At 38.3% G+C, this 25561-nt stretch overlaps 1 protein-coding gene, 1 long non-coding RNA gene and 2 other non-coding genes across 4 annotated transcripts; all 4 read right to left on the minus strand.

Moving 5' to 3' along the window:
* Window positions 1–234: 234 nt before the first annotated feature.
* Window positions 235–2236, minus strand: LOC106487705 (uncharacterized). The gene is made up of 5 exons (XR_010886192.1): window positions 2208–2236; window positions 1696–1719; window positions 1131–1208; window positions 825–889; window positions 235–400 (listed from the first exon to the last, which is right to left on the minus strand). It is a non-coding gene; the product is annotated as an uncharacterized lncRNA (long non-coding RNA).
* On the minus strand, window positions 474–547 carry LOC136993968 (small nucleolar RNA SNORD65). The gene has a single exon (XR_010886246.1). It is a non-coding gene; the product is annotated as a small nucleolar RNA SNORD65 (small nucleolar RNA).
* On the minus strand, window positions 1358–1432 carry LOC136993964 (small nucleolar RNA SNORD49). Its single transcript, XR_010886242.1, has one exon. It is a non-coding gene; the product is annotated as a small nucleolar RNA SNORD49 (small nucleolar RNA).
* A 2703-nt stretch (window positions 2237–4939) lies between the features above and the next one.
* On the minus strand, window positions 4940–23784 carry NCBP3 (nuclear cap binding subunit 3). The gene is made up of 13 exons (XM_067309514.1): window positions 23621–23784; window positions 21904–21969; window positions 19949–20054; window positions 18873–18998; window positions 15981–16109; window positions 13636–13709; window positions 12619–12727; window positions 11743–11842; window positions 11279–11385; window positions 9862–10147; window positions 8606–8763; window positions 7182–7346; window positions 4940–6111 (listed from the first exon to the last, which is right to left on the minus strand). The coding sequence occupies exons 1-13, from the start codon at window positions 23771–23773 to the stop codon at window positions 5876–5878; spliced, it is 1815 nt and encodes a 604-aa protein (XP_067165615.1). The 5' UTR covers window positions 23774–23784; the 3' UTR covers window positions 4940–5875.
* Window positions 23785–25561: the final 1777 nt, after the last annotated feature.

The raw sequence follows: 25561 nt of genomic DNA on the forward strand, positions 1-25561 counted from the left end.
GTATCACTTGTTTAAATTGTTTAAAGCAAGAAATTATCAAACACCAGATGGAATGCTTATACAACTAAAATCTATTTACATTATCTGCAGTAATTATACTGCACTGTGTATACATTTACTTTATCATGTTATAGCAAATTATGAGTGTTGAGTATGTTTTTTTTCCCATCACACAATACTGTTTTAATAAGACATTCCTTTATGCAGTAAAAATGACAAACACAGACCCAAACATAACTTGTTTTGATAATTTTATTTGCACAACAGCATAATTTTTAATATTTCTTAAAGTCTTAGGACAGGAAAATACGTGAGTTTATGATGAATACTCCCCTGCTCACTTGCATATTTTAGTGGATTTCTTCTTCCCCAGACAGGCAAGTTTTCACAGCATGAACACCTGTAATACAACAGCATGGATAAATTACTGGTGCAACACTAAATATTAAGCTATTTGTTAATATAAGAGATATCATCAGAAAAACCTTGGCTCACCACCAGTCAATCTGCCGGTAATTCCAGCAATTTTTGGTTAATTTCATCATATGATATCTTTAGATAAACGGATACATTTTTATTGGAAACAATATCTTATCCCCTTTTTCAATTCTACAGTACCGTCAGCAAAACTGTAGTGCGGAGGACAGCCATGCTTACACACTTACTCTGTGTTAGCCTAATAAAATATTTTTGGCCTAGGACTTCACTTACCATACCGTTAAAGTCAAGAATATACAGAAACATGGCCGATGAAACGTAATGTTTTGAGACCATGGCCAAAAACCATCAAGATGAACTAAGAGCACAAAGACTACTAAACTCACCCAGAAGAATCTCCTGCTCTTGTAGTTTCACTTCCTTCCACATGACTTGTAAAGAGCTGTTACATCTATTAACAGATATTAATAGCAATTAGTATGTGACAGCAGATGCCTACAAACCTGGAATTAAATACCATGGGGCTTTGAACTGCGAGGAACAGAAGAGGGAAACCAGACTGTTTCAAGCTATGAACACTGAACCTATAAAATACTCTTCTGAAGTTCTTGGCAGCCCATAAACCTCATTTATTCTCAGCTTTAATACCTCTTGTATAAAGGTTACATCGCCCAGAGAAATTCATCACTTACCTTCACATTAGCACCATTTTCAGAGAGCTGCCTGCTCCCCATGCTAAAGGTGTCACATTTCTCTGGAAATACCAAGCTCTGCAGCATAAGTGAAAGAGATGGATATTAAGCCACAATGGATACTACAAGATCACTTTTTGCAGAAAGCAAGCACAGATAAAAGTTGCCTGATTCGTTCTAGCATGCAAATTTCCAGACAACTAAAACTCCGCATGCAAGTAGCTGTATTTCAGACAAGAAAGAAGGTTATCGTCAGTTCTCGCATCTGACGGCACTTCCTATTCAGGGGTATCATCATCAACAGCCAACAGCTCTTGTATTTGATTACTTGGTTCAAGACTAAACAATGAATGTGTCTCAACAGTAGATTTTCCCCTTTGTTTATACAAGGCCTTAGCTCTGTAAGTTAATGGTACGTAAAATTAGTTTTAAGCTGATGTAATTATCACAGGATTCTTTTCTTCTATTTAAAGCCCTGTTTTTAACTACTTTATAACGTGAGTAAGTAAAGGCCTGGAACTTTCTTAACTTTGTGCAGCTTAGTACAAAAGAAAGTTTAACTTACTCTTTACTTCAAGACACCATTTTGCTGGGAATGAAAAAAAAAAAGCGTTACTGTAATACTCTTCAGCGGTAATTCTACAACATGATAAAGTACGTTTACCCGGGTGGGGAACCCCAGCACCAACACTCTGCCTGTAACGGCGCCTCTATTTGGGAGTGTTTCATCATCATGAATCACCGAAAAGCTTTTAGCAGTCAACAATCCCCTATAAACAGTTTTCAGTCAAGAAACTTAGCAATCTCCCTTCAGAAGCTCGCCATACTGCATTTACCCTAAGGGCAGTTTCTAAACTGAGAAAAAAAATCCCTCCAAGCGTACGAACGCCGAGCGCTCGCGCACGCAGGCGGCGGGGCCTGCAGGCCGCGCGGCACGAAACCTGCCGGGCCTCCCCCAAGCGAGGCCCAGCAACCTCCCGCAGGGCACCGAGACGCCCCGGCAGCGCCAGGGCAGCACCGCCCCGAGCACCCCCGAGGCCGCGGCCTCGCCGGCCTCCTTCGCCCCCCGCCGCCTACCTGCGCCGCACTCGCCGCCTCAGCCGGGGCGCGAAAAGAGCGCGTCTGGGTCTGGCGGCCGCTTATAAACCCTTGGGCTGTACCACCCCTGTGGCGGGGGGGGGAGGAGCGTACCATTGCCCGTGCGCGGGGCGGAAAGTACCATTGCCTGTGAAGGGCGGGGGGGGGGGGGGGAGAGAGCCGTCCATTTCCCCTCCGCCTCCGGTGCCGCCTCGGCCCGGGGGGCTCCCGGGGGCAAGGCCGGGCCCGGGGGGCTGGTTGAGAAGGGCTCAAAGTAGCCCCGTGCTTGCCGAAGGCACGGACATTCAGCCTAGGCCTCACAAGGGGCCGCTCTCTTGTCTCCAGGGCCAAAACACAGTGCGGGGCTCAAGTTTAAAGCCCGAGGCTGCTCCCCGAGCCCCGGCCGGCGGGGCAAGGCGCCTCCGCAGGCCCTGGGGCAAGAGGAGGGCCAGCACCGTCCTCCTCCTCCTCACGCAGCACGCGTTTCAGTAAAACTGGATATGCCACTGTAAGTTCAGGCTGCTTTTATTGGGAATATATCAGCTGTTTAAATAAAAGACACAGTATTCTTCACATTATAACTTCATCTGGAACTGAAAATAATTTTTATTCTGCTTTCCTTCCCTCCCCCCCTTTAGTAACTTAGCTGCTGTATTTCTCTTCAAAGAAAAACCTTGGCTTTCAAGCCCTGCAGAGGACGTGGCCCAGTCGGCCTGCCTGGGAGGACAGCTGCCAGAGGGGGCCTGCAACCCCCACAAAGCGCTTTTATGTGATAAGTCACCTGAACCACGTTCAAAAAAAAAAAAAAATACATTTTTAAAACAAAAACATTCTAGAAAAAGGATGTGTGGTCTTATAAGTCACCTAAAATTCACAACACTTCTTCCGTAGCATATGCTCCACCAAAAGCCAAGACCAAACTCAGATTTCCAATTTTCGACGAGTTCATTTTAGTAAAATAGATAGGTTGCACTTCTCAGTATCAGAATATTTATTTCTACATCAAATTACTTGAAGGTGACCTTTTTAGGACTTGCATCCTTTTTACTATGCAAAAGAATTCAATTACTTCCTTTTGCTCCTTACATTAAAAGAGTAATTTGTCTAGCCCGGAATACACTAACAACGGAGAATTTAGTGAAAGACCAAAACCACATTAGTAAAGAGCAAAAAAGTTGACCACAAGGAGAAGGAATGGGAGAAAACGCTCTATGCAATCTTTCTCTAAGTTACACGGATTTCAGGTAAGTATGCTCAGGAAAAAGCATTTGCTAAAGATCTAGTGCTCATTTTTAATGATCAGAACCCAGCAATTCATATTCAAGTAACTAAGGCTACAAATTCCTGACACCAGCAAACGCTTTTCAAGGCTTCTCTATACATCATCAAAAAGCAAAAACAGGCAAGCACTCAATTACAAAAAAAATTCTCTGTAGGTCCCTTCAACAGTAAACTGCTATTTTCTTGCAATTAAGCTACTGTGTTCTCATTAACACACAAAACTCTCCCCTCAAGCCATAAACACAATGGACCCTACTAATATGGGAGCATTTGTAAGGCATATTTATGACTAAGTGAAAGGCAGATCCAGTGTTAATGGCTCCTCTTCCTTGAATGCAAGATGTCGTCTACACTAGTTTTCTTGATTTCATACATCCTTTAGTTCAGATCTTTTTATATCAGTTGAAGAGATTTTCTGCTCACATTTTACCTTTCACACCACTTAGTCTCTGTCCTTCACCAGACTCAAATTATGAGTATTTACATGGAAACACAGTGGTTATCAGCAACATTAACAGCAGACCACAGCCAGCTGCTGAGCTCAGAAACATGCAAGGGTTCACAACAACGCAGAAGCCTGTTTCCGTAGAGCAGATCCATGATTCATATCTACCTTCTCCTTTGAGGAAAAAGAAGGTCATATTGGATTCAAGGCAGTAATACAACACAAAAGTTTACTGGAAAAAAAAAGGTTAAATAAATTTATCAGGATCTTGAAAAACAGGTTCAGTATAAGTATGGTTCTATTTTAAAGCTTTAGAAGGGATATTAATGAAAGCACACATTGAAATGAATTATTACAGTGATCAGACATTGCAGTCATTTACTCTTAACAGCATTTTTATGAGCCATATTTATAGATCCAATAATTAAATACAAAAATCAAGGGTGAGTGTCACAAGAAAATAATAAGGCTTGAAGCCCAGTCAGTCCTCAGATTGCCCTTCTAGTCACTGCACCTTTCATTTTACATGCTGCTACTCTCACACATAATGAAGCAATAAAGAAAGTTAATCGCAGATTCCTTGCTTTTGCGAGGCCTCAAACCAACTTCAACTTAGTATAAAAATAGAAGAAAAAGAAGAAAACAGTTAAAAAAGCAGAAAGGGGAAGAGATATTCACAGACATTTGGGGCTCACAGAACTTAGGAAATCGGAACAATGCAGACAATTTTTCAGACGGTCAAAACGTAGCAGGCAATGCTCTTGCTACATGTTCAATTCACCAGAATGTGATATGCTATCATTATTCCTTATTGAGAATTATTAGCAATCAAAATAAATGCCATAGGCAACAGGAAGAAAAAAAATGCAGCTGCACACTGATCAACCCTTTACCTACCTAGGGAGGGTATGTGGGTAAAAAAAGCTGAATGTAACAAGTCAACCATGTGCACATCCACATGTACTATACAATAAGAACACTGAAAAATATTGACATGAGACAGTGATCCTATAGTCTTCCTTTTCTCTTTCAATTATATATATATACATATATAGTTAAACAGCACATAGGGAAACACCACTATAGCTTTCGCTGTGGCCAACAGGAAAATTCTCACAAATATAAAAAAGTAAGTTTTTAAATTGTTAGATTTCTTCAAAACATAATACAGCTAAATTGAAAGAAATACAATTTTTCAGCATATAACCAAAAAAAAAAATCTCAGGAATTTGCACAATTCTCAAACATCGAGCTTTGCAGTCTTGAACCTCAATCTCTACTACAGCAGAACATAGTATCACCAAAACAAACGAGTGGAACTCTTTGAGAGCAATGATGCTACTTGGATACTATTTGAAACTTTACTGTATTAAAAAAAAAATTAACTTAGATTTACATTCAATATTTTGGAGGAAGGGGATGTGACAGTCCCTTTATGCTTTATCCTTGCTGGCTGCCCACCCAGGAAGCATTATTGTTATTACTTTAGGAGGAAAGGAAAGGTGCTGGTAACAGCCAGAAGGGCAAGGCAATGTTGTTGATTATGAAATGCCCTGTTCTTTGGATGAACTGTGTAAAATATTTTGTTAAAAGACTCCATGTTACAAATATTAAGAACAAAAAGGTCTTCTTAAAAATACAGAGTATTTCTGCCTCTTCTAAGTTCAAAGCTTGGGGAAATGTGTTTTACTAGAATTAACTACAAGTTTGCTGTAATAAACATGTATGACAATGCCCTGCGTAACACAGGGCCAACCACAGACTGCAGACAAATGCGATTGCTTTAGGTTTCAAGTGGTATACGCATCTCTATTTTCATATAAAAGGAATGGAGACACTTCTGGAACCTTTACTGCAGAGTCTTCGCCAGTGTCCAGCTTTTGGGCAAAGGAAATCTTGCCATATTGCAGTCATAATCTTGAGGATCAGAATGTAAAAACCATCATGATTCAGTGTCTGATCCAGAACTGCTTTCCCGGCTGATTTCAATTTGTAGAGATGGTAAATTATCCAATCGACTCTTTTTTTGCCGAGACTGTTCTTTTTCCTTAATGAGAGCACCCCAAACCCGCTGGAGCTCTGAATCATCTTCCTCTGGAGATGCCACAGAGTTTTCAGGTTTATCTGAAGTCTTTTCTTGTGTCTTCGGAGCAGATCCTAAGCGGGTCCATAAATTACCTAATTAGATGGGGGAAAAAATAATAAAAAAAGAAACAGCATAAAATGATAGGACTAAGACTTCTGGAAGAAGTCTGAAGAACCCAGTCCTAAATTTGCTGCATCTCCTTAAATTCCTGGTACTTCAGTTTCTCCCACCGTAATGTTTGGAATGGAACTATGATTTGAAGCAGCAGTCAAAATTAAAATACAGGAGGCTCAGTAAAGCCTCATTCACACCATTTGCAGAGAATGCCACACACATATCTGAAGCGCCAGTATCACACTTATTTTATTGTCTTCTTTTGACCACAGTTTTAAAGTACGCTTTTACTTTTAAACATACCTATATAAACATATTGCTGTCTTATTCAGCTCAAATTACCTGCATATATTTAGAGAAATCCCTGCTTATTGCAATGAAAGATCAAAGAAATTCAGACTTTTATATGCTTTACCAATATAGCTATTACATGGGTGACCCTGTAAACAGTAATGAGCTGAACTGCGCAGGCAAAAGGCATTAGTAAAATTAGCATAAGTAAAATTTATCTGAGTTGAGTCCACATGAAGTATTCTAGTATGGACACAGATGTGTTAGTAGAAAGTTACTTTCCATATCCAATGGAAAACTAATCACCATTGTGTCAGTCTAATAATTCATAACTCTCTAAACAACACAGTTGAAAAATAATATAATATAGTATAATATTCAAATTCGGAAAAAGAGCAGAGTTCAGGTGTGGTTTAGACACTGTTTTCCCTTCTTCTTTGTGTAGTTATACTTCTATTGCCACAGTTCTCCCCCGAAAGAACCCTTTCTACTGGTGACTTTCTCCTGCCATGAGAAATATGTATATAGTCCATCATGCTTTATGTGAGCTGCTTCAGCATCTGTTGGGGTAGAGTCTGAACCTTTTGATTTGCAATAAATGCTTAAGTTTTTGTAGACTTCAAAGGTCTGAACACACATTTATTAATTCACCTTCAATTTCACTCAACAAAACATCCTGCATGATTTTCTGTTGAAATTCCTCTTATACTCTATAATCAAAGGGATTGCATTATTACATTTTCTCTACAAAACTAACCTGATTTCTTCTCTCTAGTATCAGAGTAAAGGCCTTTTACATCTTGTTTGGGGATTCCTAATCGGCTGTGTACATCTGATATTGGTTCTCGACGAGGAACAGAGGTATTACTTGGAGGCTTAATTTCTGGAGAATGTGGTCTTTTTCCCAGTCTCTGCCGCACATCTATGGATATTTTCAGTGATTAAAATGACAAAAATCACACATTCCATTTAGTTAGTTCTGCCAGCTAATTTTATGTTCTTCAATCACTTTGCAGAACTTCCAACCAGAGAGGTGACCTTTATTTTTAATCTTTTCTGAATTCTTTTCATTAAGTCTTTCATGCTCAGTATTCAGTCCTGGAAATATATGCAATACAATTTGTCTAGATTTCCTTCCCCCATCCCTTTTTTTCCTCCTCCAATAAATTTGACATTAAATGTCTTCAGGCTGTGTTCTGTCCAAAGGACAAAAAAAAGTAATAATTACTCCATGGCTTGCTGCACTTCTGGTTTAGCAGCACAACAGCAAAAAGACTGGTATGTATCCAGCATGAGGTATGATTACAGGAAAATTGGTATGCCTTCAATGATTCTTTTCAGACAATAAATAACTTGCTTTAGAATTCTAATACTGCTTAATATCTTGCAGAATAAAATGAAAACCAGAACATAAGAATCCTAAAATGTATTGATAATTAATCCATAATGCGAATCATACATTCTGACATTTGTCTGGTTTGGCTTGATGTTCCTGGTCTTGAAGGTTCAAACAGAAATAAGAGGGCAAAGGAACCCAAAGGATTTATGTGGCAAGTTATCAGAGCCTCAAAATGCACAAAAGCGGCAAAATATACTAACGCAACTTCTACATTGCACTGATGTAAAAGAGTATCTTACACTTTCGATCAGACAACCTTTGGATACTACATATGCCAGAGGTAGCTGAAATTGCATATACGCATACTTTTTCCGTCCAAAAAAGAAACAGTCAATTAAGTGTAAAATATAATAATTGCCAAATAAAAAACAGTTTCATATTCACATTATACAAATACTTTCACATAAGTAGCTAGAGTCTCAAGTTTGATTTTGTACATGAGCCCCCGAAAGCACTATGTATGTTCCCATAGAAAGGTACAGATTTCTCTGCCTCAAGGAGTAACTAAATCCAAAAGGACAAAGCAGGGGAAATAGACACACAGGCAAAGAAATTGGATAAAAATAAATGTCACTCTCTGACTTGTATGTACTTCATTTTCCCCCCAAAGCAATCCCCAGCTCTGGCTCTCGGTAAGGAAAATTAACTGTATGAATGCAGAAAGTGCTGCTGAACAGAATTCCCTCAGGTCTGTAAGTTACAGTGGAGGACTGATGTGAAATGAATATATCCATTTTTATGAGCCAGTCATAACTCTGCATAATGTAGGAATTTCAAATTACCTGATTTTACAATGCTGTTTGGCTGACGTGGCCCAGTATTATTCTGACGTTTTTCTTCTAATAGAAGTCTTACATCTGCAACTTTCTCTGACGATCCTTTACTGCCAATCCGATTTTTGACATTACTGGTTGCTATACTATCTGCTCGCATAGAGTTCCTAAATAAAATAACAATAGATTCAAAAGTCCCTTACATTAAATCTAGTATAGTTCTTAAGACTACTTGTATATAAAATTACACTACTAAAAACAGTAAAATCAAGATTTCTCTACTGAGAAATAGGGGTAAAAACATTATTTAAGAGAGCACGTGTTCTAGTCAGAATTCTGAGTCTAACAACAATCACGTGACTACTTCAGTATCCATTTCAAGGCAAACATCAAGTTTGCTTTAGAGAAACAATGCCCCTGGGTCAAAATTCAGAGCAAATGAACAGCTTAAGAATTCATAAGAGTTAGTGCACATTATAATGAACTATGGTATAATTGTACTACCAAAGGAACATATTTTAAAGTTATTTTAGTTAAAATTACATATACTGAAGGTTATTAATATGTCCATAATGACATCAATACTTATGGGTTGTTTTTATTTCTGAGAAAAGAGGGAAGAGCAAAGGGAAAAGAGAAAGAGCAGTTATTTCTCCCTGGTCCAGCTATGATACCAACAAGTTAATTATGCTTGTTTTCATCAATTTCTATTGATTCCACTTTCAGCTTCATTATTATCATAATGCTGGGTTACAGAAATCTGTAAAGGAAGCAATATTTTTAAAAAATTAATTGAAATTAAAAGCCTGTATCAACATTTTCAATATTTTGTACTTCTTCATTAAAATATCTACTACAAAACTACGCTAAGAATTAAAATCGTAGTTTCAACCATTTATATTTAAGCTGTTACAGTTTTGTCACTAAGATCCACTGTAATCAACCTTAAGGGAAGAGTCATCCAAGGAAATATTTCAAGGAGAGTTATCATCCACCACCAAGAACTTCTCATGTACACAGCTGTGATTGACATATTGTCATCTTCCCTAAAGCACTATCAGCTCCTGGCACTGTGGACCCTAGATATCTTCAGTCACACTGATAATTTGTTCCATCTCACTTCTTCAGAGTTCAAAACCACCTTCTCAAATATGGACATAATTACCTGAACAGAACCAACTTTATGCCTTATTTAGTTAGATTAATATTTTTTAAATTTAGATCGCCTTTTCATTGATACTTTAAAAAAAAAAAAAACCTTTTACCTAATATTTTTCAGTTGTGATTCCACCTCGTCTGCATACATTGTCATTTTCATGCTTTTTTTGGGAGAGGGGGTTGATATCATTTTCAGTTCAAGATCATAGTCCATTTCATCAGAATCAGATGCACTAGCACTTGATCGTCTGGCTGCACTGCGGTCTCGAGACTGTTTGAAAGCTTGCAGTTCATCACGGTACTCAACCACAACTCTGTCATCTTCATCCATATCCTGATCTTCTTCCTCCTCTTCCTCCTCCTCAATAGGCTCCTCAGGAACATTTACGAGGCCTGTAGCAAAACATATTCTGATAAACTGAAGTCTAGTGTTCGTATAAAGTACCTTGAAACTGAGGCTGTAAAATAAGTGATCCTTCTTTTCATAAGGAGTCTATGTAGTTCTTCAAGACTAAAGAGGGAGATTTGCAAAATACTCTAAGTGGAATCTGCATTATGGAATAGTCTAAGTGGAAGTAAATCACCATGACAGAAAACAAGTCCATGTTGTTCATGGTCTCAGAAGACTGCTGAAGTACAAAACTGAACTGAATATACAGGGTCTAACTGCTTCTTGTTGTAGGTGCAGGTCATACCTCCTGAACTAAAACATAACTCTTACGATCTTGCAGGGCTTAATGTGACAACTGCTGGCTGTGCAAGCTGTACAATTCCTCCAAGTCGTGTTGGCAGTAATGCCAAAAAGAGCACACACATCATTACTCTGAATTTATTATATATACTGATTTAGATATAAATCAGCCTCTTACATTTGGTTATCAGCAGTGCGCAGACATCATTCCAGAAGACAGTACATTATCAACATGTAAAATATTTAGTGTGATTTGATATGTCCACGGCTGTATTTTTAACAGGCTACTCAGATATTACGAAACTTATAGACATTACATTTTTCTCAAGCCAAAGATTTTTATACCAATTATTTTTCTAATGCACACCTACTACCCCAGGTGCTATCTGCAGATATTCAAGCCTAATGAATAGAATTTTCTTAGCTATGTCGTTCCATGTCTAGTGCTTGCTATTTCAACAACAGAAGAATTGAAATAGCAAATATGACAAATTGCCACAAATTTTAAAGAGATTTTTCTTTTTTCTTTTTTGTTTTTTTTTTTGCCCTTGATGCTACAGCCCCATGTCCTAAATTTGTAAAAGAAAAACATCAAAAAAAAGTAGCAGCTATTTGGTAAGCCAATGAGCAGCATGAAGTTTATACCTCAGCTGTTCCTTGTAAAACCTTAAAATGTACCTTAATTATGTTTTTTGCTGTTTTGTTTGTTTTTAAGAAGTATACCTAACTTTCACGCACTGCAAAGGATTAGACAAGACATTGTTTAAGGTCCTTTCCAGCCTTCCATTTTCCAACTTTTGTCCCTACAGGTTCTATGTATTGGCATCAATTACCTGAATGACGATGTTTATAAGGAGGAGTCAAGCCAACATCATCCCCAATGAGTGTCCTTTTCTTTATCACATCCCGATGGATTCGACGTGAATGGTATCTTCGTTTCCTGAAACACCATAAAAAGATGAATAATTCTGTCACAGAAAAGGCATAATGAATGAGCCATATCCAGTCCTAGATTAAGCAAATGCAATTATCACTCCCTTTAATAGCAGACAAATACATCTATGCCAGAAGTCTGTTCTGTCAGAATGTTTTGAATATAAATGTTCATTAATTTCAAGAGAAAACACTCGCCTTGCAAATTCATAGTCACTTTGCTAAAACATGATTCACACTTAAACATCTACATCTGAAAGAAAAAAAAAAAAATCTACAGATTAAACAGTTTTAGACTATCCTGAGTACTTACAATGTTCCGATTCTTCTATCCTGTACTCAAAGTATTGCTAAAAATACTTACCAAGAATTGCTAAGAATCCCCTTCATGCCTCCATAATTGGGATTGCCATATTTCATGTAATATTGGCTTCGCCTTGCAGCTCCCAACTCTTTCTTGTCATCTGAAAAAACATAAATTAAAGGAATCTTTCCCCTGTAGAATATATCTTACTATGCTAATGTAAAAATAAATAACCCTCCAGCCAAAGGCACAGAGAATGAAAGGAAGACTGTGTCTTACAGATCAATATTACTTCAATCTCCCTTATGGAGGATGCAGTTTTGCTGACATCACCTCTGAAATTTCTCCTCCCACTGAGTTTTATTTGTGTTCAGAAACTTAATTCAGTGCTTAATTCAGTGGACACTCCGACTTTCTGTGCATCAGATTTATAGTGCGTTACATCCCACTGTAACTGCTGGAGGTTATACTTACCTTACTCCTGACCTTTTTATTCTCTATGGATATGTCACTTTTCACACTGCCCAGAAATAATATGTACGTTCATTTTGCTCATAAACATGATTTACTATCTCAACTGTATTCAGCAACAATTTCCACTAATACCTCGTAAACATCTCAAATGATTTTCATATTTATAAAATGTGAGGTTAACCTTTGTGGAGAAGGGTATCATAAAATCTATTCTAGAGTATCAGGAAGAATGCCTCCTATTGAGCCCAAAATAAAATTTTATAAACAATAATCTTTATACAACTTGAACCGGATTTAATTCACAAACTAAATATATATTTATTGTAAAATCTTAACACCTAATGCTTAGCAAAAACTAACAATTTTTCAAACAAAAATTAGGTCATTCGAGTTATTAATTAGTCAACAAATAAAACTGCAACAAGCAATCAGTTCATTATGCTTGTTAAGCTGTTCATTTACCTTTAGTAGCAAATCTCATGAATAGCTTGTTTCCTTTAGCCAGTTTATTGGCAGGGCGAAGATCATTACGCAGGAGAGAATCCTCTTCTACCTGGGAGAGGGCATCCAACTTTGGGGGGCAAAAAAGGTATTTTGGACTCAAAAATAAAATTACTGTTGAATGAAAATGGATTGCTTAAAGAGAAGCAATCAATTGATTATTAAGAAAGTCACTTTTCAAATCCTGTTCAAAAGAACTTCTCTTTTTCCTGACAAACTCATATGAATTTAAGTAACTTGTCTTAAAGATTTAAAATATTCCTTCTCTTCCTTCATAATATTATCTCAGATTATTAAATCCAATATTTTTCCAAATGAAACTACAGTACTGATTGAAATTCAGAAAATAAATAGCACTTAAGTCGGACAATGAAAAACAAATACTTGATTTTATTTTTTGTTTAATTTCTAACTGGTTTCATTAACAGGTTCTCATGCCCTCACACAATGAGTAAAAGGCATTTTTTAAATCAGTATCTGTGTTATACAGACTAAAATTCAGATTTCCATGACCTGTATGAGTGTTTACTGAGTGATCCCTCAAGAAAATCTAATTACACCTGTTACGTATTCAGCCACCAAAGATTTACTTGAAAAACATCAATATGTATGCCCATTCCCACATAAATTCATGGACAGCCTAAATCCTTTTTGTCCCTTTAAGCACTGCCTTTAGATCATTATTCAGTCTCTTCTTTTATTTCTCTTTTGTGTCCTCTCTCACCAGAAGAGAGCAGCCACTCAAGCTCTTAGCTGCTGAATGCCCTTTCATTCCTCAAAATCTACTTTCACAAAGCATTTTTATGTGGATAATCCCTCCAACAACATATCTGCTCTTCCTGTCATTTCTCCATCCAATTTACTTTGATAATCAAATTATTAATTAGAATGCATATAGTTAAAACTACGTTTTGAGGACTTTGCACCAGTCAGAGCAAAACTTTTATATTAGTGCTTTCTCTTTCTTTCTATACTGACCTCAACATCACTTGGATTGTCATCTTCAACCTCGCCTTCTTCTGTCTCATCATCAGAGCTTTCCTCTGTTTTTTCTAAAAAGAAAAAAAAATGGAAAAAAGTCTCTACTTTAGTGTGTCGGTAGCATTTCGTTAACATTAGCTACATTCTCCGGAATCAAACTGAAGATGTTATCCATTCTTCTGTGCAACCTAGTGAATAATCAAAACAGTAAATGTCTACAGAAATCTGAAACATAATGAGCACAGAATAACATTAACCAGACAGCCCCTGTGCAGATAAGTGCATAAGGCAGCACACACAGATTATAAATTTAATTCTTTGAAAACAAATGAAACTGCGCTGCATTTCAAGTTATGACAGAGATCAGCAAGGGCAAGATTTTAAAAGGCACTCAAAAGCCTAATTCCTCCTCCCTCCCTTTAAAATGCTGTAAATATCTACAAGTATCCAATACTAAAGATGTTAAATAGGTTAATATTCAGAAGTTTAAAAGTTTCTGAGACAGCTCAAAAAAATAACCCCCCAACTTCATGACTTAATTTCCAAGTTAAATAATTAACAGAAGAGTAGACACTTCTAGAACTATTTAAATTGTGAAATGCTAGCATAGTATTTTCAATGGGAAAACTGTGATTGGATTTTTTTTTCAAATATTCCTCAAAAAAATTGGTCCATATTGACAACTGTCAACACATACCAGTGTCATTTCTCATGCAAAGATCTCAGAGTACTTTATAGATGCTACACAAGACTAAGGAAACTGTTAAGATAAAGAACTCTGAAATATAATCTCCAACAGTGGACTTGACAACTCATAATGGAGAGCAGGAGCTGTTCAACAGATCTTGACAGCTATACCCAATTTCAAAGAAGAAAGTAAAGCACAATTAACCAAATTGACACCAAAGAGAGAATTAAGGAAGATAAATTACCCAAATTCAAATCTAAATAATTAAATTCTATCAGGGAGAGCATTCAACCACTTTTTTTTTAAATCATAAACTTCCTATGGTAATATCTCTTCCTTCCTTAGGTATCTAAATAACCCCCAAATTCTCATCTAAAAAAGAAATATAACTAAGCCAAAATACTTCAGTATATCTGAAGTATATCACACCTTAAGATGTAATTGAAGAGTCTGAACTTTACTTAATATCCCACCTTTCCAGATGAACAGGTGAATAAGTGTATGCAGGAGGAATTTAGATGACAACACTTTTTATTACGTATGCGATGTGGTGTAATGATGGTGTAATATGTATTTTGTGGCTAACAAGATTAATATACAAATATTAATACCTATTTAAATAAGACATTCCCTAATGTCCAAAAACTTCATAGCAAGCTTACTTAAAGCATTATCAACATTTGCCCAACATTTGAAGTTATGTGGATTGTTGAGCAGCCACTGCCTTGTGCAGAAAAACAACCAGAAAAGGATATGAATAAGAAGGCTCCACAAGATCAACAAAGCCCTAAAAAACAGAGTTCACAGAAAGGCTTTGAGTAGTGCTGCAAATATAAAGTGTGGAGATTGATCACTTGCATTTTGTTGATAGATTTTATTTAAATATGCTATATAACAGGGTTAACACAACATCGCTCTTTGTTAGTACTGTGTGGTACAGTACTTTGAACCACAGCAATTAATCACATCAGCCTAACAGCAAAACAGTTCTATACAGTCATAAGACCGTAAAAGCCTGATTCTCAATTTATATCCATAGAAGTAAAATGGATTTTAAATTAGGGCATGCAGGTATCAGATTCATCACAACATCAAAGTGTTTTGCTGCTTTGCTCCATTATAACCAACCTTTCAGTGTGCTTCTTCTCTAAAAGTATAAGGGCCATATTTAGAGATGATATGCACAGTGGTGAAGTGATACATCGGCATGTCAGTGTTAACAATACACATGGTAAAGGATGGCATTGTATCAAACAAAGAAATCAACTGCTGTATTTCAGAAAATATGGCAATTTCTTACACCTATTTTTCCACACACTTACAATCCTTCTACCTCCTTTGCATGCACGTTACACAGACTTATTTCTGTGTGACCTGTAACGCTATAAACATCATATCTGAATATGACCCTGCACCTAACATGCTCAGTATGGACCAAATTACTGCTTTTGGTCTAGCTCCAACCCACCTTTTAAGAAGCAGCTTCTTCAAAAGGTTTCCAAGATGAAAGCCTTTTTTAAAGTGGCAGAATACATTTACCTGAAACTATATGATAGAAGCTCCTTCAGTAACTTAGATTATGCAGTACCCAAGCACAAGTTTAAAGTTTCATTGATTTTACTAGATCATCTCTATATATGCACATCTCATCTACCTTTCTTGTTTTTTTCAGCTGTCTTCTCTTCATTGTTTTCCCTGCTTTTTGGTTTCTCTTGATCAGGCAGGGAACTCATATTTATTAGGGCCCGTGATGCTGTTACTTCATCAAGCCAGACCACATTACCTACAACATACACACAGAAACACACACACACAAAAAAAAAAAAAAGTTTGTAAAACAAGCAGTTACATACACTTCCTTACTGGAGAGAATATACTAACGAAAGTTCAGAAACATTCTTATGAAACAACATGACAAAAAGTAATCAGATATATTTCTTGCAGGGAAAGACATTATTTAGCACACTTGATAAGCTGGGGGACACACAGCTTTCAACATTTTACAAAAAACACACAACAATTGATCAAAACCAAAGCCACTGAAATGCACAACCATATATATTAGAGACTACTTCCTGAGCACAGCGAATTAGGATATTGAATCAGAGCTAACGTATGTTGTGAATGCGTTAGCACACAAATGTGATTAAAACAAAGATGCTATGAAATAAGCCTCAAAATTTTTTTTTTGTTTGGTAAATTAACAGCACCTTTGACCTTACTGCAGAAGTCTTATCTCTTTCGAAAAGCAGAAAAATAGGAGAGACTGTTCAAACGTTTTGCAGAGGTTATAGTCATCATATTGTTAAACTGTGTACACTAAGTTTCTAGAGCACTTAGAAAGGTACAGTGAGATTCAATATCTGCCTCACGTACACACCTTAAGTATCAAGAGATGGTACAAAAATCTTAAGTATAAATAAAAATGATAATTTATTAGGCCAATAAAAGCATTTTATAGACACTGAAATTAAAAGAGCTAAAAAAACCCTTAAAAACTGATTTTGAACAAAAGCTTTCTCCAGGGATGCATTCAATATAAATACAGCTACAAATGTCATTTGCTGCTCTGCCATTAAGCAACTCAGGAAATGAGAGCAATGAATGTATTCGGATATCCTAAAAACTACCTAGCATCTCAAAATTAAAAAAAATCTCTTATATTACTTGAACCCACCAGATTTACAAGGTGAAGAGCACTCAGATGCTAAGTTCAAAGACTGACTAATAACTTTTTCATGTATGTATGCCTGCCCTTGACACGCCAAATTTTCAAAGCCCTTACAATTTTATGTTCCTCAGTTTGAAGTACGGAACACTGTCTCAATTAACCTTTGTACTAAGACACCTTGAGATGTAATTCAATTGGGAACTTCCATATTTTTGCCATGCTGTGACACAAATCTATGCTGAAAAGACAATGCTTCCTCCTAATGTTTTCACCAAGTGTAGGTTTCATATCAATGTGTATTGTAGCTGAGCATAACAATACCTTATATTACTAATCTAACAGCATGCTAACTTAAATACAGCACAGAAACTAATTACCAAATAACCATGAGAGTTTTAACTATAAATGGTGGAAGTATGGTTAAACTCCGGTATTTTTGCATTCCAAGTTCACTCTTATTCTACACTAAATTCACTCACGTAACATTTCAGAAAAAGTACCTCAGATACAGAAGTTAAGCTGTGCACTTGCTAGCTTAAGCATCACCACAGGTTCACCTAGCAATTCTTTACTGCAATTTTCTACCAGGGCTCATTGTTTTTCACATCTTCTGTCAATTTGTGGCTATATATCAAACCATCACATACACTGACTTCGAGGTTACTAATATTTTTGTAGCATACTGTATCTTTAGTGTTGCACTCGGACTTAATTCCTACACAGTCATTCCAAGAACTGCACTACTAATTCTCAGGTCTTTGCCATGCTTGCCAATAAACTAGCCTCCAGCAATCCCAATTCAATGGGGAAATCTGCACTGGCTCCTATTTCTTTTTCGTATGAAATTTCCAGTTACGGGATTTCTAGCCACATGACAATCTCAAAGCCTTCCAGTTCCATGATCCAGTGCCATTTTTGGGCTGGGCAAACAGCTCTTGTACAGTCTTCAATATCATGGAGGAAAGCACAACTGTCAACAACTTCATATCATTCTGACAATCTCACTGCATGCGTACACCGCAAAACAGCCCTTGCAATGTGAATTTACATTCCTTTCCCAGTCTATGTAGACCACATCCAGCTGCCACCTTCTTCCACCCACTTTAATTTCTCCTTAAGAATGCACTAAATGAATACAGCAACAAGTCTGCTCCTTCCAAGCACAAAACCATACCAACCTGCCTAGTTGCACAAAGATATTTTCAATGATCTTCTCTCAGAATGTCATCTTTCGTGACACTTACAAGTGGGTATACTACCTATGTCAAAATGTAAGCAACGCAAAGTTTTTAGACCTTTTTTTTTCCTCTCACTTAGAGACTTGCAAGTTATTCTATGCTCTCCCTTTCCAATAACTTCAGTTAGTCAACTACCACTTTCCGGTTAGATGTTTTCTCTTTTCCATTTTCCTAAGCACTACATAGTTTTTCTTCTCTAGGCACCAGTTATCTTCATTCATTACTTCAAATTCTGTTAATTGGACTACAATTTTTGAACAATATCACTTTAACTTGTAATGAACTCATTCACATCCCACACCAGTGGCTCTCCTGCTTTGACAGTTTGGTCACTGGCCACACTTTTGGCTACTGCTGCATTTTTTTGGCCTCATCAGCCAGTAATTTGGGTAATGATAAGATGTTCCGTCATTTACAAGCGAGACATTTTTCTTCTACTCAGCTAGACAGCGTGCTTGATTTTCACCATGTGTTATTAATTAGTTCCTTCCAAATCTCTTTTGACTAAGGCTAATTATTGGGAAACTGAGACAGATAAATATCAGTGATTTAAAAAGCCACTAAAAAATGTGAGGCAGAGCTAAGACTAATATAAAAAAGATTAAGAGTTACAGAAAAAAAGACTCTGTTTACTTACATGATGTATCATCTAACCACTCAATATGAGCAGGAGGATACTCTTTGAAATAGGCAAAGATGTCCTGTGTACTCATCTCATCCACCCCACAAATGTAAATTGTATCCAGTCTCACTTTAGGAATTGCTATGAAGAGAAAGAAATATAAAAGTAGTACTCATTTCTATAGAACAAGCTTTTATATTAGTAACATGCATGTTTATAAAACAAACATTTTAAATAAGCAAGTATGATGTACACTGATCTAAAAGACTAGAACTTGAATTATTACTATACAGTGCAAAACTTAATAAGCTGAGAATTAAAAAGAGGAAAAGGTGGCTGCAACATTATGAGCATTGGTAGACGCAGGTACTGAATGGAGATCAAACCGCCTTAAAAACATTTATTTTGAAAACACTACCAAAGTACATTTATTCAATACTGAAGAGGCAGAATGCTAGAGGCCTGTGACCCAGACACGTACAAAGCACTTCCACCATCGTTTGACGGAGAGCTGTTATGGGGCACAGCTTAATGGGGCCAAGCTGCCAGTTCCAAAAAAAGCCTTAAGAACTAACAGGATACCAGAAGTGCCAACCTGCTGAGTGCACACCTCCCAGTCGATTTGCTTGCATTCCAGCATGCCGTCTTAGAGCACATGTGCAATGAGTTCAGATTCTCTGCGCGTGCAGCACTGTATCTGATCTCACTGCGCATGGGACAGAGTCCTCTACTAGCACACAAGCAGTACCCTGGGCCTTTTTAAAGAATTCAAAGTTTCTTAAAGCAGGGCTGATCTCAAAGGTGAATCTTGGACACACAGCACTAAGTACTGTTGCCAACAGTAGACAAGGTACACAAAAAATGTCTTCTTCTATCTGGCACTGGTAAAACAAAGAGTGAAATGATAATTCTTATAAAGCAGTTTAAAAAGCAGTGACAAAAAAGTGAAAAAAACAGAAGTGATTTATTTTGACAATGATCTGGGAAAACCTCTGGGAATGTAGGAAGTGTTATAGTACAAATTGAGCAAAGAAACTGTGAGTAAGTAAACAAGGGCATCTTTTCTTCTTGACCGTTTGATAAATTTATACCTTTCTTCATCATGTCCCGATCCAGTGCCACATTCCTTTGGGCAAGGTTCACTTCAGCTCGAAAATGAAAACGTTTTGCTCTTTGCTCCTTTTTCTCAATTGCTTCCTGCAAAGTGTAAAACGATGTAGTCAAAACAAAAATCAGAGCAGCGTTCCAAACAAGTGGCATTGAAGGACCAGATACTTAAAACACAATTTACCAGACAGCAATAGTCTGTATTAATAATTCTGTTAATTTTGAAGAGTTCTGTATGATTCAGAGTGTGAAAATGATTCATTAAAACTTTTTTGCGCCACACACTAGTTTTAACATAGGTCCAGCAACACAGTGGCAATTAAGATACAAAGGAAACAAACTATCTTGGACCACAGCTTAGCCTCTATGATGGAACGGTGAGATTATCTTTTCCTTCCTAAAGGATGTACAAAGGCTGTGCTCAATAAATTCTCTCTTGAAACAAACATTTCCTCCACCTGGAAAATTCATCTTTTGTTGTAAGATTACTGAGACTTTTCACCTGTTTTTAAACATATATAAAACCATGAATTTTGTTGTCTTTAGAAGTATCTCTCTGAGCATGAGCTGCCATGCTCAGAGAGCACCAGCTGGAGTGCTGACTGCAAAGATCTTATTTAGTTTGGCAATTCAAGCTACTTCTAAAGTAGCTTGTAAGCAACATCTTGTGTGGATCTTGTGCAATTATTGGAACTGACTGCTAAGCTTCTTATTCTACAGAATTAATAAGAAGCATTATAGACTTTTAGATCTTACTAACCTAAGTCAAAATTGAAACATAAACCATAATTGAACAAAAATTGCCACCAATTATATATTTCAAAATAAACATGTGCTTTTTACTATTTTTAAAAATTGTCAAAAATCCTTAACCACATTTATTAAGACTTTTTAAATAAAAGTTACATTATTACATGATGATTACAAAAGTTATACAAATTTTAAAAAAGTTGCGTGATTTAGGAATATGACCAAAGATGACAATTTTCTCCTGACTAATATAACTTCAAATTCTTTACTGAATTACAATATACAGAAGCTAGATATTGAAGCCAAAACAGTTGATTTTCAACCTTCATCAGGAATCCTTTTCGTACACTCTTTGGTAAGTTTTTGATGAGTTTCACTAATGCAAAATGGGAATATATTTCTTTTATCAATACACATCTGCTGTGGGGATTCATATTTGTTTGGACATGTAAAATGTTATCAGTACTACAAAGCATATAGAAGACTAAACACTTTTTTCTCCATTACCAGATGCTATGTACAGTGGTCAACTATACAACATGAAAAAAAATGCCAATTCAATACTACATGTATAGAAATGAGCTGCGAGATTAAGTTTCTGAAGTTCCCCAGAATTATGTAATTTTAAATTATTTAAATGCAACAGCTGTTCACATTCTTCAAACTAAGGCTTAAATAATATGATGCCCTTAAACAACACAAGGCAATGAAACTAGATTTTCCTGCTAAGCACTTGTTCTTCCTCCTGACACTCACATAAGAGAAGAAAAAACTCAGCTGACATGACTCAAAGGGCTTTGTTTTGCAATATTGAGTGGCACCAATGCAATTTCAATATAAACATTTTTTAAAGTTGTGGGGCAAAGCCCCAAAACAAGACTATAAATTCTTGGGGAAGTATAAAAGCTTTTTCTGCATATGAATAATTACAAAAATCAAAGACGCAGATTCATAAAACTACAACTTCACAAATTTTGCGACTTAAAAATGCTAATTTTTTATAGCTTACAGGCAACATCACATCCTGAAACAAAGCATAACCAAAAAAAAGAATTCTCTAGTTGTTGAAAAATACCAGCTATCTGAACATAAGGCTAAACTTCTGTGCATCTTAGGAAGAAATAAAATGCTTCCTCCTACACAGCAGCAACAATTAGAACACTTTGAAGAACCATAATGCAAAAATTACCTTGGAGGTTACATCTATTCCAGTGATGAAACTTCCAGCTTTGTTTTCATATCTTCTACTAGTGTCCTGAAATAAAGCAAAATGGTGATGATATCTTGATGAACACTGAAATCAACAAACTTGCTATTCTGAAAAAAAAAAAAGGCTAGTTCTACAAGAAATCCATCATATTCTCCTTGATCCATACTCCAAGCTACATCCCTAAATAGGTATATAAACATAACTCTCACTGACACGAGTGAAGTTAAAAGCACATCAAATGAACCAAACTTCCTTTAGGATGAGGACTCTTTTCTTTGGCAATATTTAGTTTCTGTATCTGCAACCACTAAGGTTTTTACTTAGTCTGTCCCAGCAATGCAGTGGAAGTGAACAAACACCTTTTCTAATTAAAATTTCCACAATTTTAATTTCAGCTATAATCTCCTTGGAAAACATGAACAGATTTAACAGTCAAATCATAAAGATATCAGACTCCCAGAGTTCCAATTTACAACTTTAAGTCACAACTAAATTCAGAACACCAAGCCTTTTTCACAGTTAAACAAGCAACTTTTATCCCTCCTCCATTCATTATTTCATAATCTATTTCCAAAAAACAGCAATAAAACAAACTTTTTTTTGATACAAACTTATTGATAGAGTAAATATTAAGAACAATGTAGGAAAAAAACTCACAAGTTTCATTTCTATCAGTCAGGCCTGCTGAATTTGCAAGACTGCACTAAAACCCCACATGCACTGCACCAGTCACTGAACTCAATCTCTTCCATTGTTTGTTTTATGTAATAATGGCACCTTTTCATTCTGGCACTGGCAGCCTCAGGACCATCACCAGGTAGGTGTAAATGTGCTGTTTACACTTATGTTGCAATGATTATTTTGGCTAAAGCACTTTTTACAGGAAGTAATCCAGTTTCAATTTAGAAATAGCAAAGCAAACAGAGTCTAACTCCTTTTCTTAGTAACGGTGTCAAACTTCCTCTGAAGCAGCAAAATGCGAAGAGTTATTACAGCAGGGAAAAAAATAATAAACCTGTTATTTGAAAGTGGAAAAAGCATTGCCTGGGTTTGAATCATGGAGCACAGAGTGGAGTAACGTGCTGTCCCTTGGACCACATAGCTGGTAGGAGTTAAAGCATGTTGACAAATCAGCTGATTAGAGATTCATTTCTACAATAATTTCCACAAAAGTTTTCAGAGTAAAAAAAAAAAAAAAACTACTTAGGAGTTTAGCTCTACTCTGACCTATTTTTTAGGTATTAAAGCTGTCCTCGCTAGATTTTATCCCGGGGCAATTAGCATAAACGAAAAAAAAATCCTTCAAGCCCTGCTCTTCAAAGCCCCGGACCCCCAGTGCCTCCAAACCACTTCCCCAGGGGTCACCCCCACGTCCCCGCTATCAAGCGCTCCTCTCACACAGCCGCCCCCAGCCCCACATCAGTCCCCCCAAAACCTTCCCCACCACCTCCCTGACCCCCTGCGCCCCCAAGCACGTCCCGGCTGCTTCCTCCTACAGTCCCCTCAGACACCCCCCGCCCCCACAGCCCCCCTCCCCGGCACCCTCCCCCAAATCCCCTCAGAGCCCCCTCGCGGGCACCCCGCGGCGCCCCTTCCCCCCACGGGCGCCCCTAAACCCCCTCACAGCCCCCCTCCGGGGCTGCTCCCTCCTTCGCCCCCCCCCCCCCAGCCCCTGACCGCGCCGCCCGCCCCTCACCGGGATGAGCTCCCGGAGCGAGCGCCTCACGGGGATGGTCTCCAGCTCGCCCTCTTCCACCTCCATAGGTTCCGGCTCCGGGCCGCGGGGCTCCGCCGTTGTCGCCGTTGCCTCCGCCTTCACCGAGATCCGCAGGCCCCGCACGGCCGCCATGGCTCCGCCAGGCCCGCCCTCGGCCCGGCCAACGAGACGGCCCGCCGCGGCGCAGAGCGCCGCCGCCCACAACCACCACTGAGACACGATGGCGGATAGAGCGCCACCCAAGGCTACCAGCAGGAGCGGCGCCGACGGCTCGCTACGGCGCACGTCAGGGCCATAGAGACAGGGGGAGAGCGCGGCTCCGGCGCTCTTCCAAGGCTACGGATCGGCAGAGGGTTAAAGCGGCCATTTCCCCCTCCCCCCCACGGCGGCGCTGCCCCCGCGGCGCTCAGGGAAGGGCGAAAGGGGCAGGCGCGTCGCCCTCCTGCAGCCCCGCAGCGGCGGCGCTTGCCGCTGGTATCCCTCGGGGGACTTTTCTGTTGTGAATTTGCTGAGATTTTGAATGCCTGTCGCCCTTGGGTGGCCCTGAGCTTCCAGGCATGAGGAGCAGGCCTTGGATCCGCGGGATCCTTTCACAGGAGCCGCTGCGCCCCCATGTGCTCTCCTATGCCTGGAAAATTAGTTACAGCAAAGCAGAAAAGTCGTAGGGAAAAAATACGTGTGTGCACAGAAATACACAATGAGCTGGAGGTGGGGGGTTGTAAGGTCCGGGCCTTGTTAGCGCAGGCTCTGCTTCCTACAATGACTTTTATAGTGATCTGACTCCTTAAAATGTTAGCTTTTTCCCCCTCCTCTCTGTGCTATAGGAAGGTCCTTCTAGACTTTTACATGTCTGATAAAAGAAATCTAATTTCCAGCTTAAAGTTATTCATGGCAAATCTGTATCCTATTGTTCATGGGCTGAGTTTAGGCTATTTTAACAGCGAAGCCCTATCTTATCTTGGCCTTCCTTTCCCTGGGCTAAGTCATACTGTTTGGATCCATTCCCATGAAACAAATTCTTCATTCTCCTAATTATCCTAATCTCTATACTTCAGCTGTATCTCCCCTGGACACAGAAGACCAGAGCTGTGTTTTAGCTGAGGGCTCACTACGGACTTGGTCTATGGCATCAGCACTTCCCCTCCACGGCAAGAGAGCGCACTTGATAAATTCTACAGTTGCAGCTGCATTTTGTCAGCTGCATCACATCTGCAGCTCATGGTCACCTTAAACTAACCTGTTCGGGTCATCCATCCCCCTTGGTTGTCACATCCAGCAGATTTCAGTAGAAATTCCTAATATTTCTCAGGCTGCATGACCCTTCTGTCCCGCTTGGTTTCAGACTGCTCCATTCCTCAATTTTGTACAATTTCAGACCAAACCCCTCTAAACTATCCCCTGTGATATGTCACCTCTCCTTTGAATTGATAGTACTTCCCAGCAAATTTCAGTAACAAATTTTGACTTTTCCAGCATGGCATGGAGAAATTTTGTAGCTGGCAACATAAAGGCTCCTCCCCTTATACCTAATCCAGCGGGACCAATATATTTTCTTGCTACCAGTCACACTTTCCAGGTTTATTATTTTAACAGTCTCTGTGTAACAGCTAATGTCAGCTGCACTCCCCAGTGTGCTATATTTGGTGCTGACATCATGTAGCCACTATCTGGCAGGAACCGCAGACACATGGGATACTTCCAAGCCAGATGTGAACAGTTATGGCAGAGGTCAAACACACACGAATACACATAACATGAATATGTGAGTAGTAATGGGATATAGACAGCTGCTGAGATTCTGAAATGACTGCAAGAAGAAACACATCTCTGTGGCAGAAATGATATTTCTCAAGATCATGGAGAAGAGAACCCAAAAGGCGAACCTCTTCCTCTTTTTAGTTTTCATTCTGTAAATAGAAA

This window comes from Apteryx mantelli, chromosome 22, assembly GCF_036417845.1.
Source record: "Apteryx mantelli isolate bAptMan1 chromosome 22, bAptMan1.hap1, whole genome shotgun sequence".
NCBI classification, from domain to species: Eukaryota; Metazoa; Chordata; class Aves; order Apterygiformes; family Apterygidae; genus Apteryx; species Apteryx mantelli.

What these genes read in the sequence shown, in the direction of transcription:
- NCBP3 (XM_067309514.1), bottom strand. Translation starts at nt 23,773, where the DNA reads ATGGCGGCCGTGCGGGGCCTGCGGATCTCGGTGAAGGCGGAGGCAACG. An exon ending in TCGGGACATGATGAAGAAAG is followed by an intron (nt 18,999 to 19,948) that starts GTATAAATTTAT and finishes TTCTCTTCATAG; the next exon opens with CAATTCCTAAAGTGAGACTG. An exon ending in ACAATCCAAGTGATGTTGAG is followed by an intron (nt 12,728 to 13,635) that starts GTCAGTATAGAA and finishes TGCCCCCCAAAG; the next exon opens with TTGGATGCCCTCTCCCAGGT.